Source organism: Nomascus leucogenys, chromosome 15, assembly GCF_006542625.1.
Source record: "Nomascus leucogenys isolate Asia chromosome 15, Asia_NLE_v1, whole genome shotgun sequence".
NCBI classification, from domain to species: Eukaryota; Metazoa; Chordata; class Mammalia; order Primates; family Hylobatidae; genus Nomascus; species Nomascus leucogenys.
The window spans coordinates 52,809,041-52,826,063 of NC_044395.1; the positions used below are offsets into that span (position 1 = coordinate 52,809,041).

Consider the following 17,023-nt stretch of genomic DNA (forward strand, 5'->3'; position numbering starts at 1 on the left):
TCTCTAGGCATTACAGTAGGCACACATTAAAAGATAGTACAGTGAACCATAGGGTGAGCATCCATATTGCCATGTTTGATCTCACATTCACTTCTCTGAGTCTCTAATGAGATACTACATTATATCAAGATGCTGGAAATAACACCCATAAGAGATAACAAAAAATGGAATTCAGAAACTAGGGAAGGAGAGTTCCCTGACACTGGAGGTATGCAAGCAGAAGCAAATGGTCATTTGGTGAGAATGATATGAAGGGATGGGGAAGGGAGTGGGATCACTCCCTGGAAAGGTGAAAAATGTGTTCAAATATTAGGATCATATAGAAGAAGAAATGATATTGTTTTGTGAGCCATCAGAGGGCAGAACTGAAACAAAGAGGTGGAAAGAAAGATTCCACACAAAGAACTGTTTTGTTTTTTTTGTTTATTTGTTTTAATCACTGGAGCTGACCCAAATAGAATGGATTTTCCTGAAAGGCAGTGAGTTCTTCATTAGTGTTGATCCAGTGTCACCTGGAGGTTAGATGATCATTTGCCTAGGATAATGCAGTGAGAAAATATTATTCACTCATCCACTTGCTTATTCACTCACAATCCTCTTTTGTTCTTTTGCACCTATTATGTGCCTGACCCTATGCCAGGAACATAAGTTCCAATAAACAGAGATCTGACTTTTAAGGACCTTATGAATAGATACATTACACAACTCAGTTTGAATTGAGTCTTTAAGAACTAGAAGAAGTTTTCCAGATGAGGAAAGTGTGAGAAGCTATGTTCTAGATATGGAAAATAGCATGTGCATAAATGCAGAAATGGCTGAATCAGAGAAATTTTAAAAGGTCAACATAGTGAGGGACAAGGGTATAAGAATGTGTTTGAATCGGCCTAATGATATAAATTGGGGTTGAAGAAGATCACAAGACTTCCTCCATTTTTGAAATCCTCTGATTCTGATATCATTCATTCTATAGTACTAAGAAATAGACAAATATTTCCAGAGAATTGTCATTTATTCAAGGAACCCCTGGAGCCCCAGGCCAATGCCCCTAGTGGCAGAAGTAGCAAATACAATGATCATCTCTTCAAAAAGAAAAAAAATGTGACCTTGGGGATGGTAAACCACTCATCTTCACATTAGGATGTGAAAAACAGCAGCAGCAGCAACACAACTAGAAGTCAACTAAAAGTGCTCAAATTTCTATTCATCACCAATATTATTGTGAAAAGGATGACAAAACATGTAGAATATATACATATATATGATTAAGGAACTTACCCAAATATATATATATATGTATGTGTGTATGTATATATATATATATATATATATATATATATATATATATATGTATTTTTTTTTTAGAGAGTCTCACTCTGTCCCCCAGGCTAGAGTGCAGTGGCACGATCTCAGCTCACTGCAAGCTCTGCCTCCCAGGTTCACGCCATTCTCCTGCCTCAGCCTCCCAAGTAGCTGGGACTACAGGTGACTGCCACCAAGCCTGGCTAATTTTTTTTTGTATTGTTAGTAGAGACGGGGTTTCACCACGTTAGCCAGGATGGTCTCAATCTCCTGACTTCATGATCTGCCCACCTCGGCCTCCCAAAGTGCTGGGATTACAGGTGTGAGCACCGCGCCCGGCCAGAATATAATGTTTTAATGATCCAATAAAAATCGTATACATAAAGAAGTAGCAATAAATGAAATTGTTCTAGCTTGACAATGCCTTTTTCTTTAGCCCTACATGATCTAATCATTATAAGTTGGGCCATAATTTCTAGATCAGGTTGCTTTTGGACCACCACAGAGCAGAGTGGCAAAATACACCCAATCATCTGCTGCTAGTCTCAGGGAGCTTGACTTATGCCCTTGAAAGACAGGTTTCAGAACTAGAATCTTTAGGCGTAGACACTCAGAATTAGACAGGATATTAAATTACAGTGTAAATTGGTAGTTAAGAACTCAGGACCATTAGTTACACTATTTTAAATCCTTAGCCTCTTTCCACCATATAAATTTGAGTAAGTCAGTGAGTCTCTGAGCCTAGTTTTCTTATCAGTAAAATGGGAAAAATAATCCCACCCTCCTGAGGATTAAATGAAATAGTATATAAATATCTCTGATGTACATACCTGATGCTAAATTAATGTTAACAATTATTATTATTAATCTCAACAATAATTAATGGCATCCAATCTTTGAGAATGTATGCTTCAAGAAAAGAATTTTTCTTGGAGAGGAGAGGACTCTAAACAGAACTCTGAGAATCCATGCATCCAGGTGAAAAAGTTCAAACTGAAGCAAAAAAAAAGCAATAGTAAATATATGAGGCTGTGTCACACTTGGTATTTTAAAATGTCATATCGATGATGTAAACTGTGAATACTTTTGAAAATGTTATTTGTGCAAGGTTTACTGATAAAAACTCAAACCTCAGGGATAGAAATAAGAATCAAAGTGATCTTGAAAAGTTTGAAAGACTGGAGAAGAACATGTTTGCTAAAACCAGGGAAGAAATCAACAGGAACAAGGGCAATATGATATTTTTCAGGATAACAGCAGCAACAAACCTCTCCAAAAATGCAGAGGCCCATGTAGATTTGGGCCTAAAATGAACAAGATTGTATTATTGGTTCAGTGAAAAAGAAACAAACTCACATATTAGAGCACATCTGCTAAACTAGAAAGAACTCTGGACTTGGCAAGAGGAGCCCTTGGCTGGTCCTATCCTTATGCTAACTTCAGTATGACTTTGGGCCAGTCCCTTCCTTTACGGGATTCATCTCTAATGCATAAGTGCTAGACAAACAAGTTTCTAAGGCTATTCTGGTCCTAAAATGTTGTGTTCTTCTTTTTAAAAAAAGCATGAAGTAACTAATATATTGCACTCTGTGTTGGTTAATTTCTATTAGATTTTATTTCATCACTTATAATCACAGCTCTTTGAAGAAATGCTAAAACAATAATAATAGGTACTATTTGCTGAATGCCTGTTTGTACCTGCAACAGCCCTGATAGGTAGGTAGGTAGGTAGATATACTCATTTTATAGAAAAGGAAGCTAAGGTTCAAAGAAGTTAAGTGACTTCCCCAGGTTACCTAGGAAACCTAGGTAGACTTGAGATTTAACCCGTTTTGTCTAACTGCAAATCCTTTGTTCCTTCCCATTTTTCCATGCACTTTTCTTAATGCACTGAAAAAAAATTCAGAGGATGACTAGAATGATGAAACATGTAGAAATCTTATGCTGTAAAGGAAACGTCCAAGAAATTGTGGCTGTTCACTTGGTTCTCACATCAAACATCAAAGTATATTCCAACTGATTAAGGATTAAATGGCTAAAGATTAAACTATAGTTTGCTACAGGAAAACATGGGTAATTTGTTAAATAGATTGGTGAAGAGAAGATATAATCTAAAACTCAAGAGCCAAAACAGAAAAGGAAATTAAATAAGACTTCACTAAATGTTTAAAAATTCACTCTATGATAGGAAATAATGTACAAAAGAAAAGTTAAAATACAACAGTACAAATAACAAACTAAGAATATTTGCAATAGTTACCTAAGAAGGAACAATAACATTTTTCATTTGCAGATAATTTTTTGAAAGAGCAAACAGCCTAAACAACAACAAAAAAAGCAAACTAAATAAAAAGATTTTATGTAAAAATAAATTCAAATATCCAATAAACATAACAACAAGATGCTTAACCTTATAATTGAAGAATTTCAAAATTTAAAAATAAAATTGTTTACCTATCAGAATGGAAAAAGTCAAATGTTGAGCTATATGTAACTATTACAAGAGTGTGAGGAAGTTGAAAATCATATATTATTTGTTGGTATATAAATTAATACTACACTTTTAGAGGCAGTCTGGCGATACCTATCAAAATTTGACATTCATATCCCTTACTCAACAACTTACTGTTAGATGATATTTATTACCTCATTGTTTATAATAGCAAAATAATGAAGCTACCTAGCTGTCTATCAGCCATGCACTGGTAAAACAAATTGTTTTTCATTGAATAATAGAACACTCATAGCTATTAAAAAGAATGAGATTAATGGGAAGAATTATGTAAATTAGAAAGCTCATTAAGATATATTAGTAAGTGGAAAAAATCAAGGTGTACAACATGATCTTATTTGTATAAAATTTTAAATTATATATTTTATAAACTGGCTTATATTCACAACAAAAATAATTAGTAGTATATACAAGAAGCTATTCACATGGTTACCTTTGTAGAGAATAATAGGAGGTAGGGGGCCTTTTATTTGTATGTCTTTTCATTATGCCTTACTTATGATATACGGATATGATGTGTGTATATTAATTTTATTTTTCATATCAATACACTATCTGGGCAATTAGATTATGGCCTGTTTTTGTTTTCCTATTTATTAGTTTCTATATGTTTAATGAATAAATAATCATTTTGAAAATGTGCAATAGCAAATTAAAAAAAAAACAAGTAATGCATATACCCTTTCATCAAGAAGTCGTTCCGGGGAATTTATCCTTCAGAAACACTTTTATAAGTGTTTATAGTAGCAGAAAAACTGGAAACAACCTTAACTACATCAAGAGGGATCTCACTGAAAAGTGCTGGCACATCCATAATACGAAGTACTAGGCTTTCATTAAAAAGGTAGAACGATATGAGCTGATATGATAATGAAAGATGTCCAAGATACATTGCTCAATGAAAAGCAAAACAAAAGCTGCCAAATTATATATGATATGATCTATTCAGTTAAATAAAAAGGCAATAATATATTAAAATATGTATGTAAGGAGAGCAAGAGAAATACTCATGTCCTTGCATGTGCATATAGTGAATCTTTAAAAAGTACACACAAGCTGGAGGAGGAGGAGGAGGAAGGAGGCGGGAGGAGGAGTTGCTGGAGGAAAGGCCAGCGCAGCAGTCACGCCGGTCCTGGGCGAGGAGGCGTAACCCGGCCACCTTCGGAGACGGGTTCCTCCCTGTGTTGCCCAAGCTGGTCTTGAGCTCCTCAAGCGATATGCCCACCTCGACCTCCCAAAGTGCTAGGATTACAGGCGTGAGCCACAGCGCCCGGCCGACCATCTCGTTCCATCATGCCAGAAGTGAATCCCCTAGTATTTTTATCCCTTGGATTAGGTAACTAGTCATAATGAAGAAAATTAGTTTTAAAACCTTCTGGAAATCTTTTAACTTGAATAAAACTAAAAAATAAACTGATTTCATGGTAGTACAACAACCATCGCTAGCCAGTGACTTTGGAAAGATAATTCCTTATTTGGTAGCCGCTATGGTAAAGATACGGCAATATCAACAGGGAAGATGAAAAAGGCGGGCCGGGCGCGGTGGCTCAAGCCTGTAATCCCAGCACTTCGGGAGGCCGAGGCGGGCGGATCACGAGGTCAGGAGATCGAGACCATCCTGGCTAATACGGTGAAACCCCGTCTCTACTAAAAAATACAAAAAATTAGCCGGGCATGTTGGCGGGCGCCTGTAGTCCCAGCTACTCGGAGAGGCTGAGGCAGGAGAATGGCGTGAACCCGGGAGGCGGAGCTTGCAGTGAGCCGAGATCGCGCCACTGCACTCCAGCCTGGGGGACAGAGAAAGACTTCGTCTCAAAATAAATAAATAAATAAAAAAGATCAAAAAGCAAAAGCTTGATGGATACGTTAAAAAGGCGGCTTTCTGCCAAACAGAAGCCAAAAGGCAAGGCGGGCAAACCCTCTGGGAGCTCTGCCGATGAGGACACCTTCTCCTCCTCCTCCTCAGCACCGATAATCTTTAAAGACGTGAGAGCTCAGAGGCCGATAAAGCCACCTCCCTCCGCAGCCATCACTGCAGTCCCACGCCGCGGCCTCTTCGACCCACAAACTCTGAGGAGACTTGCATCAAGATGGAGGTGAGAGTCAAGGCCACTCTTCCAGCCTGAGTCCACCCCTGAATGGCGTCCAGAAGGATTTCCACGACCTTCAGTCTGAGACTGCGTGCCAGCAACAAGCCAATTCACTGAAAAGCTCGGCTTCTCAGAACGGAGACCTGTATCTTCGCCTGGATGAACATGTGCCTGTCGTTATCGGACTTCTGCCTCAGGACTACATTCAGTATACTGTGCCGAGGGGATGTGTCCTTTGGAAGGATCAAGTAACTACTGTCTGGACAGTTCTTCTACCATGGAAGTCTCTGTGGTTCCTCCTCAAGTGGGAGGGCTCTCTTTCCCCGAAGATGAGAGTCAGGTAGACCAGAACCTAGTTCTTGCCCCAGAGACCTTTGTGGATCAGTCCATGAGTGGGTTGTTGACTGGCACCACGGGAGTCATGTTGCAGAGCCCCAGAATGGGTCACGATGATGTTCCTCCACTCTCACCATTGCTACCTCCAATGCAAAATAATCAAATCCAAAGGAACTTCAGTGGACTTAAAGGCACAGAAGCCCACATGGTTGAAAGTATACTCTGTCATTTGAATTTTGATTTTAACTCTGCTCCTGGTGTTGCAAGAGTTTATGTCTCAGTGCAAAGTAGTGGTCCCATGGTAGTGACAAGCCTTACAGAGGAGCTAAAAAAATCTTGCAAAACAAGGATGGTACTGGGGACCAATCACATGTTGGGAGGCAGAAGGGAAGCTAGCAAGCCTGCCAGATGGTTCTTTCCTTGATCGGGACAGTTCTGAAGACTGTTACCTTTTAAGCTTGAGCTTTCGCTCCCGTGGTAAAACACTTCACACTAGACTTGAACACTCAAGTGGTAGGTTTAGCTTTTATGAACAGCCAGATGTGGAAGGGCATACATCCATAGTTGACCTAATTGAGCATTCAATCAGGGACTCTGAAAATGGAACTTTTTGTTATTCAAGGTCTCGGCTGCCTGGATCTGCAACTTACCTTGTCAGACTGGCCAAGCCGGTGTCTCGGTTCATGCAGATGCACTTGTTGCAGTACCTGTGTCGTTTTGTTATATGTCAGTATACAAGAATAGACTTAATTCAGAAACTGCCTTTGCCAAACAAAACAAAGGATTATTTACAGGAGAAGCACTACTGAAAGATTGAGAACACTGCGTCTTGCACTTTGGGAATAAGAAAAAGAGATTGAAACACAGTTTACAAACTTTCATTGCCATCAAAATAGTTTGCTGCCACAACTATTTCAGTTTTATATGTAAAAGAGTCATCAGTGGTGGCTCACGCCTGTAATCCCAGCACTTTGGAAGGCTGAGGCAGGTGGATCACGAGGTCAAAAGATTGAGACCATCCTGGCCAACATGGTGAAACCCTGTCTCTACTAAAAATACAAAAATTAGCTGGGCGTGGTGGCGCGCACCTGTAGTCCCAGCTACTCAGGAGGCTGAGGCAGGAGAATTGCTTGAACCCGGGAGGTGGAGGCTGCAGTGAGCTGAGATCGTGCCACTGCACTCCAGGCTGGGAAACAGAGCGAGACTTTGTCTCAAAAAAAAAAAAAAGTCATCAGTTTGTTTAGGGGTGAGGAAGTGTCAGCAAGGTGTCTTGGGTTTATTTTGGTTCTTTAAAAAGGGAAGTCTTGAGGTTTTAGAAGTGTGAATTATCTTTCATCAATGTGCAGAATAATCACAATGTGAATTATCAAATTCTCCTCAATGCCGCCCCCCCACCCCGCCCAGTCCTTTGCTGCAATCCACTGTGATTTTTATGCATTAAACAGAATGGAAATTGCTATGTCTTTTTAAATGGCCCATTTTCAAAAGATAGTGTTGAATAAACATACCTGTGTGATAAAACACAGAATTTACGTATACACTGAAGATGAGTTTTTAATCTCTTACTTTAAAAAGATTTATTTAGAATCATGAATTGGCATAATGTTGGGTAATGGAATGGAGATCTACAGCATCTCTTCTAACAACACTTTTTTCTAAATTATTTCTTAGGTTGTGCTAATTTTATTGGTTGTGAAAAGAGCTTTTCTGTTGCCTTCATTTTCATCTTATGGCTTGCCTATTATAATAAATGGCCTTACATTAAAAAATTGTAAAGAAATGTTTATCACCAATTTAGAAATTGTTGCCTTTTCTGTCATTAAATTCGGGTACAAATTGCCATAACATGAAAACCTATAGAATTAGAGTTTTGATTAAAAAAAATTAGATGATCATAAAAGAAAAAAGTATACACAAAAGTGGTTACCACTGGAAATGGAGATGGTGAGGGGACTTTTACCGCTTCCTTTTAGACCTTTCTGAAACAGAATTTATTTGCCATGATCACGTATTATTCTTTTATAAAAAGTTAACCTTAACTGTTTGACAAGAGAATAAATTATTTGGCATGTGAAGTTTGTGCAATTCAGCCTCCTGTAGGCAGTAGTCTGGATCTAATTACCTTCCCTGTCTCTTCTGGCCGGCAGAGTCATACTTCTGACTCATGGATAGTCTAGACAGTCTCCGAAATGACTGTATCTACCAAGGAATAGATCTGGAATTTTATAGTTTAAGGGGGCTTTAGACTCATAGCCTAACAGTCCCTTCCCTCCAAGGGAGGAGAAAATTGAGGCTCAGAGAGGTAGTATGACAGTAAGTCAGCAGGAGAGCGGCACGGCCAGATCAGGGCTAGCTCAGTGGACTCCCCAATGTTACCATGTAATCAATGCTTTCTGTAAGGAGTTCACCACACTAGAAAGCCAGGGATGAGGCAAGGAAAATTACAAAAGAGAATAAGGAGACGTTAACAAAGTCATTATGAGAGGATCACAATGTGGAATGTAAGCGTATGGATGTCCCAGGCCTGATGAGGAAACAAAGTGGTAACCCCCATCTACCACCGAATGTCATTGCCAAATAGGACTGATGAAAAGCAAAATACGATTATATATTTTGAATGTATATAAGCTAATCAGTTCTTGTATTCTTTCATAGCCCATATCAACCTGCCCCATGAATAAAAGAAGCAGAATTCTGCTAATATCTGCAAAAAGCTAGTTTTGTGTATGTTGGAAAACCATACTTACTGTGTGTTCATCAGAAAAACTTCTTGGGGGGTTAATCCTGTCTGCCTTTGTGCTCCACTCATTGTCCCTCTTCAGGGACAGACAGAGAACTCTGTCGTTGGAGAGCACTTATTAATTACGTTGTATTGACTTAGACTGAATTGATTCAAGAAAAATTTTAGCATTTGCTTCTTATTAAATTTAACTTAAGAATGTTTTTCACCCTGGCAGAGTTTGGAGCTTTTAAGACATTCCGTTTCTCTTTCAGTATGGGACCCAAAATGGGAGTTAACAATAGCTAAATAAACTCCGGGCGCTCTTTATTTCATTTTGTCAGAATTCATTCTAGAATTGTGTCTGAGAAATAGGACAGTCAAGTATATTTTAAAACAAGGCTTAGGGCTGTCTAACCAGGCTCAGGATGACAAGGCTAGGCAATTGACCAAAGACAGGGATTTGGCAACCAGCTGGCCCCATTTTATACCATGTCCCCAGAATCTCATCTGAATGTTTTCATCTTTCAGCATATATTTGTCTATTTACACTACATATGTCTCTCTTTATCATCCTGTTTTCCCTCTAATTTTGAAGTCTCATATTTATCCCTATTTACCCTAGAAATCTAGGAAGCTCACAGAGGTGTATGAAATGCATACACTAGAACATGGACAGATAAAAATGTTTCCAACCCGGTCAAACCATGGCACAAACATCACAAGATGAAATTTAATGTCTCTCCTAACTAAAAGTGATTAAGACCATGAAAGTCCACAAACACCTGAGAAGGATATGAGGGGTTTCTGAGGCATGTGATATAATGTTAGACAGCCTGGTTTTGGGGAAACTTTTTTCTTCTATCAGGATAATATGCCTTATGAAATACCAAGATTCTCTGGCTTCCTCTCTTTCAGGTGAATGGCATTGACCTCCGTGGTGCATCCCACGAACAGGCAGCTGCTGCACTAAAGGGGGCTGGACAGACAGTGACAATTATAGCACAATATCAACCTGAAGGTCAGTCAGAATTCGAACTAATAATGTTCTGATATGTCTCTGTATGGATCTGTACCCTCATTACTAATAATTCATATTAACTAGAGTCACCATCATTGGTGTTTTGTAAACCTACCTATAGTGAAAATTGATGGTTCACGTCCAAAGAATGTGAACCGTGGCTTTGTTACCTCTAATCTTCCAGGAAAATATCAGGCAGTTAGAAAGGCCTATGAAAATATGAATTCAAATAAATAGCAACCAGCATCAACTTTATTTCATTATATTCTTATGTGGTATACACTTTCAGTCACCAATGGATACAGTAAAAACAGTTAAGACTTAAGAAGCAAAAGGGAGAGATTTCATCTACAGAAATAGACCAGAAGACCATATTCTCTCCTCATGACATTAACTTAATTCTCATTAACACTAACATGGCTTTTGGAGGTCCTTGATTGATTTTTTTTTTTTTTTTTTGCCTTTACTCCTACAATATCCCTTGTTTGAAATAAATCACTGTAAACCGTGAGATCAAATAAATTGGATTAGCCAACTTAAACTTGATGAGATATCCTAAATTGGATTATCCATGCCCTGCTCTTTGGTTTATTTAAACGTCTGTTTCTGTGTTTAAAATGAGGCTGAATGAGACAACTGGGATGTTACTTATTGCATGGTTGATTTCTTAGAAAATTCATATATAGGTTGCTCCTTTGGAAATGAAACATACTTAATGTAAGCACACAATTATGGGTCAGATCTTGTTATTAAAAAAAGAAGAGGAATATGGCTACTGTCTTCAAGAAATGAAGTGCATTGCTTTTGATCCATATGGCTAGCAAAGAGGAGTATTAAACAGCTGAACATGAGAGTATAAGATGTCATCAAGGAAGAGCCTCTGTGCATATGAGTATTAGGAGCTTCTTTTCAAGTGATGATTTGTTAGCATCAATGGGTCTATTGTTGTTTGGAAGACTGAGGTTTGTGTCTTGCCTGTGACAGCTTAGATCTTACCATTAATGGTGGCCAATCACATGATCTGCCCATGAATAAAGAAAATATTTTCTTCCATGCATGTTTTGACATGTTACTTTCAGTTGTGCCTGGCTTTAGAATTAGAATTTGAAATTAATTTATTCAAAATTTTTAATTAATGTTTTTTCCTATGTGGACTAGGCCAGATATAGCCAGAGAGTGGGGAAGAAGAGATTTGTGATGGTCGCAGATGGATGATGACAACACCAAGGAAACATTCTCTTCTCAGATAGTTTTGAGTAGTCTTTCTATTTGTTAAATATTAGTAGACTTGTATTTCAGTAGGGACAAATGCTTTAAAAAGTATCCATTATAGGCCAGGTGCGGTGGCTTACGCCTGTAATCCCAGCACTTTGGGAGGCTGAGACGGGCGGATCACAAGGTCAGGAGATCGAGACCATCCTGGCTAACACGGTGAAACCCCGTCTCTGTGAAAAATACAAAAAATTAGCTGGGTGTGGTGGCTGGCACCTGTAGTCCTAGCTACTCGGGAGGCTGAGGCAGGAGAACGGCATGAACCCAGGAGGTGGAGCTTGCAGTGAGCCGAGACCGTGGCACTGCGCTCTGGCCTGGGCGACAGAGCAAGACTCCATCTCAAAAAAAAAAAGTATCCATTATAAAGCTGAAAATTAAAAGATATATGCTGGCATCATTTGATTAACAAGTTCTACTTCATATAGAGTAAGAACTTTTTCATCGGAATCTTCTATTTTCTTAATAGCTGTTTTTTTCAGTCTCAAACTGTATGCCCTTCACCATCACCTGACATTGCAGCATAAATGTCTCCATTTTCCTGTTTCTGAAAAATCCATCTCAAACAATTCTGCAAATGATAAGATGGTTAGAATCATAGATAAACAATTAGAAGCTCTCGACAGTGATCAAGTGTTCAAATAACCTTGAACAGAATGATTTCAAGCTTTAAAGTTTACAAAAAAGGACAAACATGTCCCTGTTCTATCAATGTAAATCTTCATCTTTCTACTGGAGCTTCCTTACATCTTGGTTTCCTTTAAGCAATATGTTTAATTTGGTTACTATGCTGTAGTTTATCAAGATGCTTGTTCAAAGCATGTCCTATAAATATACAAATTGATTTTTAAAGTGCTTGTAAAGAAACCTGCAAATAACAACAAGCTTTTTACAAAATGCCAAAGTACAGATTGGATTCACAGAATGACTTCTCTGTTTTAATAGCCTAACTGTATACTAATTTGTTGCAGCTTTAAATTAGTTGGAAATGTGGTAATGGCAACATCAAGCAATCAGATTTCTTTCCTCTCCTATCCAAACTTTACGTGCAACTGAGCCTTAATTTAACTGCAGTTTTCAATGAAAAATTGATGAATTGTTGTTTAGAGACATTTAAATTGTACAACAGTTTTAGGAAATAATGAATAATTTACCTTTAAAATAACAAATGAAATGAAGAGTGCCTCATGAGATTCCATTAGGAAATTCTCACCAAGACCCCTTTATCTGCACCCATATTGTGAGTCATTCAACCCTTAAGACAGTGCTGAGAGATGATTTTATTGGCATATCTTTTAGTATGGTCAAGAATTAGGCTTTCAGTAAATACATTTTTCAGTCATAATCAAATGCTTTATCAAAAATTTCCTAAATGTATTTCTCAGTATTATCAGATGCTCAGAAAAATCTGCCCCTAACCTTAAGTAATAAGCACAGTCTTTGTCTTCAAGGATTTTTTTAATCTAGTTGAGGAAAAGAGATTTTTATACATTTAACAGAGTATAGTTCCTGGTAACATATGATCAAATTGAATGATCCTAGCAGCAGTATTTCTAAGAATTATGGAATGTCAGAGAAAGGATAAGCCTGAAGGAGTCAGGACAGTGCAAGAGTGCACCATGGAAATGTGGAAATGGAGCCAGACCTTGAAAAATGGGTGAAATTTCTATTCAGGAGTGGAGGGAGAAAGAATATCTTGCTAAACTACAAAATTCTGAGTTCCATGCACACGGACACCATACCTATATTTTGTTCACTGATAGCTCTATCTCTGGTGTCCTACTTGGTATTTCTTAAAGAGTTGATGAACTAGTGGATAAAAGCCTACCATTCCTCAGTACTTGAGTTTTCACTTGAAGGTAATTAAAGGTTGAAGGGATTCTTCATTTTCACTACTTGTGCTTTTCATTTTTGCTTCAAAGACATAAAGGAATTCTAAAAAAATGTGTATTGCAAAATATAAAACTATTTCCAACTGTGTTCCTCATAGTGCTTAGCATATTTTTGTGATAATTATAAATAATTTATAAAATGTGTAATTATCAAAACGTAGCAATAAATGTCTTCCTTGGCAAGTTTCACTTCACAAAGCGAGATCACAATTATACTCACTTCTGCTTAAAATGAGCTTGTCTCCAGTTGTCGACATTGCTCTATCCATCCTCAATCTTATTCAATGTCTGGTTCATGGTAGTAGAATTGACACCAATTTGAAGAGTCATATACGATGTTTTTCTCTGGTGGTGTGATTGTGATGCATTTTTGCCATCTTTTAAAATTCAATTTTATCATGCACTTACTGTGAAGTTAACATGTATTACTTTCATAAGAAGAGAAAAATAATGAAGTTGTTGTTTTTCTTTCTTTCAAGAGGATTACATATGTTGTACTTCAGTAATAGTTCCATTTAAGCACTATGCAAAGTTAATTATTGTAAAACCTTTAATTACCTATATCCAGTTAGTGAAGTTACTGTAATGCCACTTCACACAAGGAAATATAATGCCTTACACACATGTGCACCCACAGGTACCCCTTCCCTTTCCTTACCCTTCCCAGACACCTTCCCCTTTGATTTCAGAATTATCTTTCTAAGAGATATGACACCAAGATGCCTGTGCACTAACTCCTTGTCCTTCACAATATATTCCCAGCCAACTTCGGTGCTCCATTCCCCACTCACCCCTCCACCACCCACAGTATCAGCCTTTCTCATTGTACCCCTGCTACACAGGACTACTCCCTGCTTTTACACTTGTTCCTCAACTATGCCTTTGCTCTGTGGAATCCTCTACCCAGAATTGCCTTTCTCCCTTTCCACCTGCAGGATTCCTACTCATCTTGAGAGCTCTCAGATGTCAATTCCACTACAAAGCCATTTTTAATCGGCTTAGTCAGCATTAATTGATTCTTTATCTGAGTTCCCCAAAACTGTATGTAAACACCTGGTGTGCCCATTATCACAGTTTGCACACCTCTCCACTTGAGTGAGCTCCTAGACAGCACTAGAAGCTGCGATAGACCCTTCTATCACTCATTTTATATCTCGTGTTAATCCATTCAATATGAATTTGACTATGGTTTATTAATGAGTTATTGAATGGGTTGGGTCTGCTTTTAATTTAAATGCAATATAATGTTTTCAGTGTGTTGACATATATTAATAGTAGGTGCTTAAGAAATATTTGCTGAGTAAATATTGAAGGAATGGCATAGGGTTTTTATATTAGATGCAGAGATGGTAATTGAATCCCTGGTTTGGACATTCGATGTTGACAGTTTTTAGATGGTGCCTTTTGGTTTTCAGTTATAAAACCTTTAGTAACCCTAGTAGATAAACTCCATTTCCCCTGCATTGCAGAAAATCTACAGCTGTTGTTTTGAAATATAGCACAAAGACAAGATGATTAAAGCACTAACATTTTTTGCAAGTTCTGAAACTCAACTTTGACACCATTGATGAATAAAAAGGGAATTGATTACAACCTAATTATACATTTTTCAAAAAAGATAACACAGCGTTTCCCCAAGTCAGATCAGGGCAAATCTGATCTGTATTTGCTGCCTTCTTTCTAATAATATCTACATTTATTGTGAGATAAGTGATTAGGTTTAAAATAATAAGCCACAGACATCCACTTGGAGAACTAGGTAGGCAGTAGCTAGTATTGGATAAAGCTCAAAATGGAGTTAAGAGCCAAGTGGTCCCTGTGAGAACCACAAATTCTTTTGCCTTGAATATGACTTCTCAGTCTCTCACATTGTTGGAGAGACTGCAAGGATTTCAGAATGGCCTGCAGGTAGAAAAGAAGTCATGGATCGTACAGTCCTTACCAGTGATCAGGAACTTTGGTAGATAGTGAAGGGACCTGATTTCATTCACCCTTTATTCTTTAATAAGGTACTTGAGTTAAAAGAAAAGCCCAAAGAGCAGAGTTGATAATTGCCTGGAGACTCGTAAGTGTAGTCTGGTTTATGGAATTGTGGCAGAGTGACTACATGGTTCATTTATTCATTTATACACTCATTCAATCAATAGGTATTTTTTTCTGGATACTTATTATGCCTCAGTCCATGTTATAAGGAAATAATAAAGCAGTGAATCAAAAAAGCCATCTCAAATAAATGTAAAATGTGTCAGATGGTGATGAGTAGTATAAAGAAAGAAGAAGCAGGAGAAAGATGATAGTGACAGAGAAATATATAATAGGCAAGGAAAGCCTTGCTAATAATGTGATATTTGAACAAAGATCTAAAAGAAATGAGGGAGTAAGCTATGCAGACATCTGAAGGAAGAAATGAATTGTTCTAGAGTTTTGTTCTACTAAATATTGTCTACAGACCAAAAGCATAGATATTAAATGAGAGCCTTCTTAGAATTGTAAGATCTCAGGTCTCAACCCAACCCTACTGAATCAGAATCTGCATTTTATCAAGATTCCCCAGAGAACTTGTATGCACATTAGAGTTTGTGAGGCGTTGCCCTAACATACTTGGAGACCCTGCAAAAATTGTCACTTGTCACTGTTGGGTTGGACTCCCTCTACCTGGAGAACTGGGCAAAGTCACATGAGGCTGCATCACTAGATTTGATTTCTGGCATGTGTCACCCAATGATTGGTCATGGCTCAGTGGTTTTAGTAGGGATAGGTCAAACTGCAGGAGATCTAAGAAGTTCATGTGCCATTCAGCTCTACTTTGTCTACCCCGCCCATCTAAATACCAATATCAAGCAAATTCATAAGTCTTGCTAGAACTCCTCAACTAGTGAGACAATGAACCTATTCGGGCTTCATTGCCTTTAGTTATGACCTCTTCAGCAAGTGAGTTTAGAAGCGGTGAGTTGGGATGAAGTAACATTGACTCCTATCCTCACAGATGACTCTATGAACCAAAGGAAAGTCATTAAGGCTTCACTATAAAATTTGAATAACTTACCACACTTTAATGCAGAAACTCATGTAAATAATCTATTTCACTCCTTTTAAATTGTGAGGCTAATTCAGAACGAAAACTATTTCTTCTTTTCAGCAATAAGTGAAACTTTGATGTTATTTGGGGTAACCACTGTCACAGAGCTTAAACCACAGTTGGACACCATGGTGCATTTCTCTATGGGGTCAAAGATATAATGAAAGCTTGACATGAATATGCAATTTATCCCCTGAAAAATATAGACACCTTCTGTACCTGAAGGTTCTCAGAAATGAAAGTACATACGCCATCCAAGAAGCATACTTACAATGCAAGACATATTTCTTTCTTTAAATCAACATCTATGTAGGCTTATGCATATGAATGAGCAGCTGCAGCATGTTGAAACATTTTCCCAACTCCCGTAACTGCATCGCAAATACCCAGGAAAGATTTTTAAAGTCCAGCTGTGGATCTTGATCAGAAATTGCGTCAGAATCATCAGAGAACATTTAAGATAAGCTTTCAGAACAGAAAGTACCGTACCGACTTGGACTGGACAAGACCAGTTTTCTAGTGCAAATTCCAACTCAGGTGAGATAGAAGCATAAGTTTCATACTTGAATGTTTTGTCACTAACATTACATCTTTTCTTTGCATTTTTAATACACAAGGAGAAATGAATGCACAATCTAGTTAACTTGATAGATTCTATGTAGTTTAACTAGAATCACTAAGAAATAGAAATTAAAAGTTTTAAGAATCCTTAAAGATCATCTTGTTAAGTTTACTCATTTCACAGACGGAGGAACTAAAATTCAGCATCTAGATAGGAAAGCCGTTTAATATTTTAAAATTGGTAT

General features: G+C 37.8%; 1 protein-coding gene and 1 pseudogene across 20 annotated transcripts in view; both read left to right on the forward strand.

The window, feature by feature from the left end:
* The window catches only part of DLG2 (discs large MAGUK scaffold protein 2), a 2,190,999-nt gene that overhangs the window by 1,829,555 nt on the left and 344,421 nt on the right, over nucleotides 1-17,023 (forward strand). For all 20 annotated transcript variants that reach the window (XM_030828789.1, XM_030828794.1, XM_030828795.1 and 17 more), the window contains one exon: nucleotides 9,875-9,977. In XM_030828789.1, coding sequence (XP_030684649.1) covers nucleotides 9,875-9,977 — 103 coding nt within the window. The remainder of the gene's footprint in view (nucleotides 1-9,874; nucleotides 9,978-17,023) is intronic.
* Nucleotides 5,161-7,132, forward strand: LOC100592245 (annotated as a pseudogene).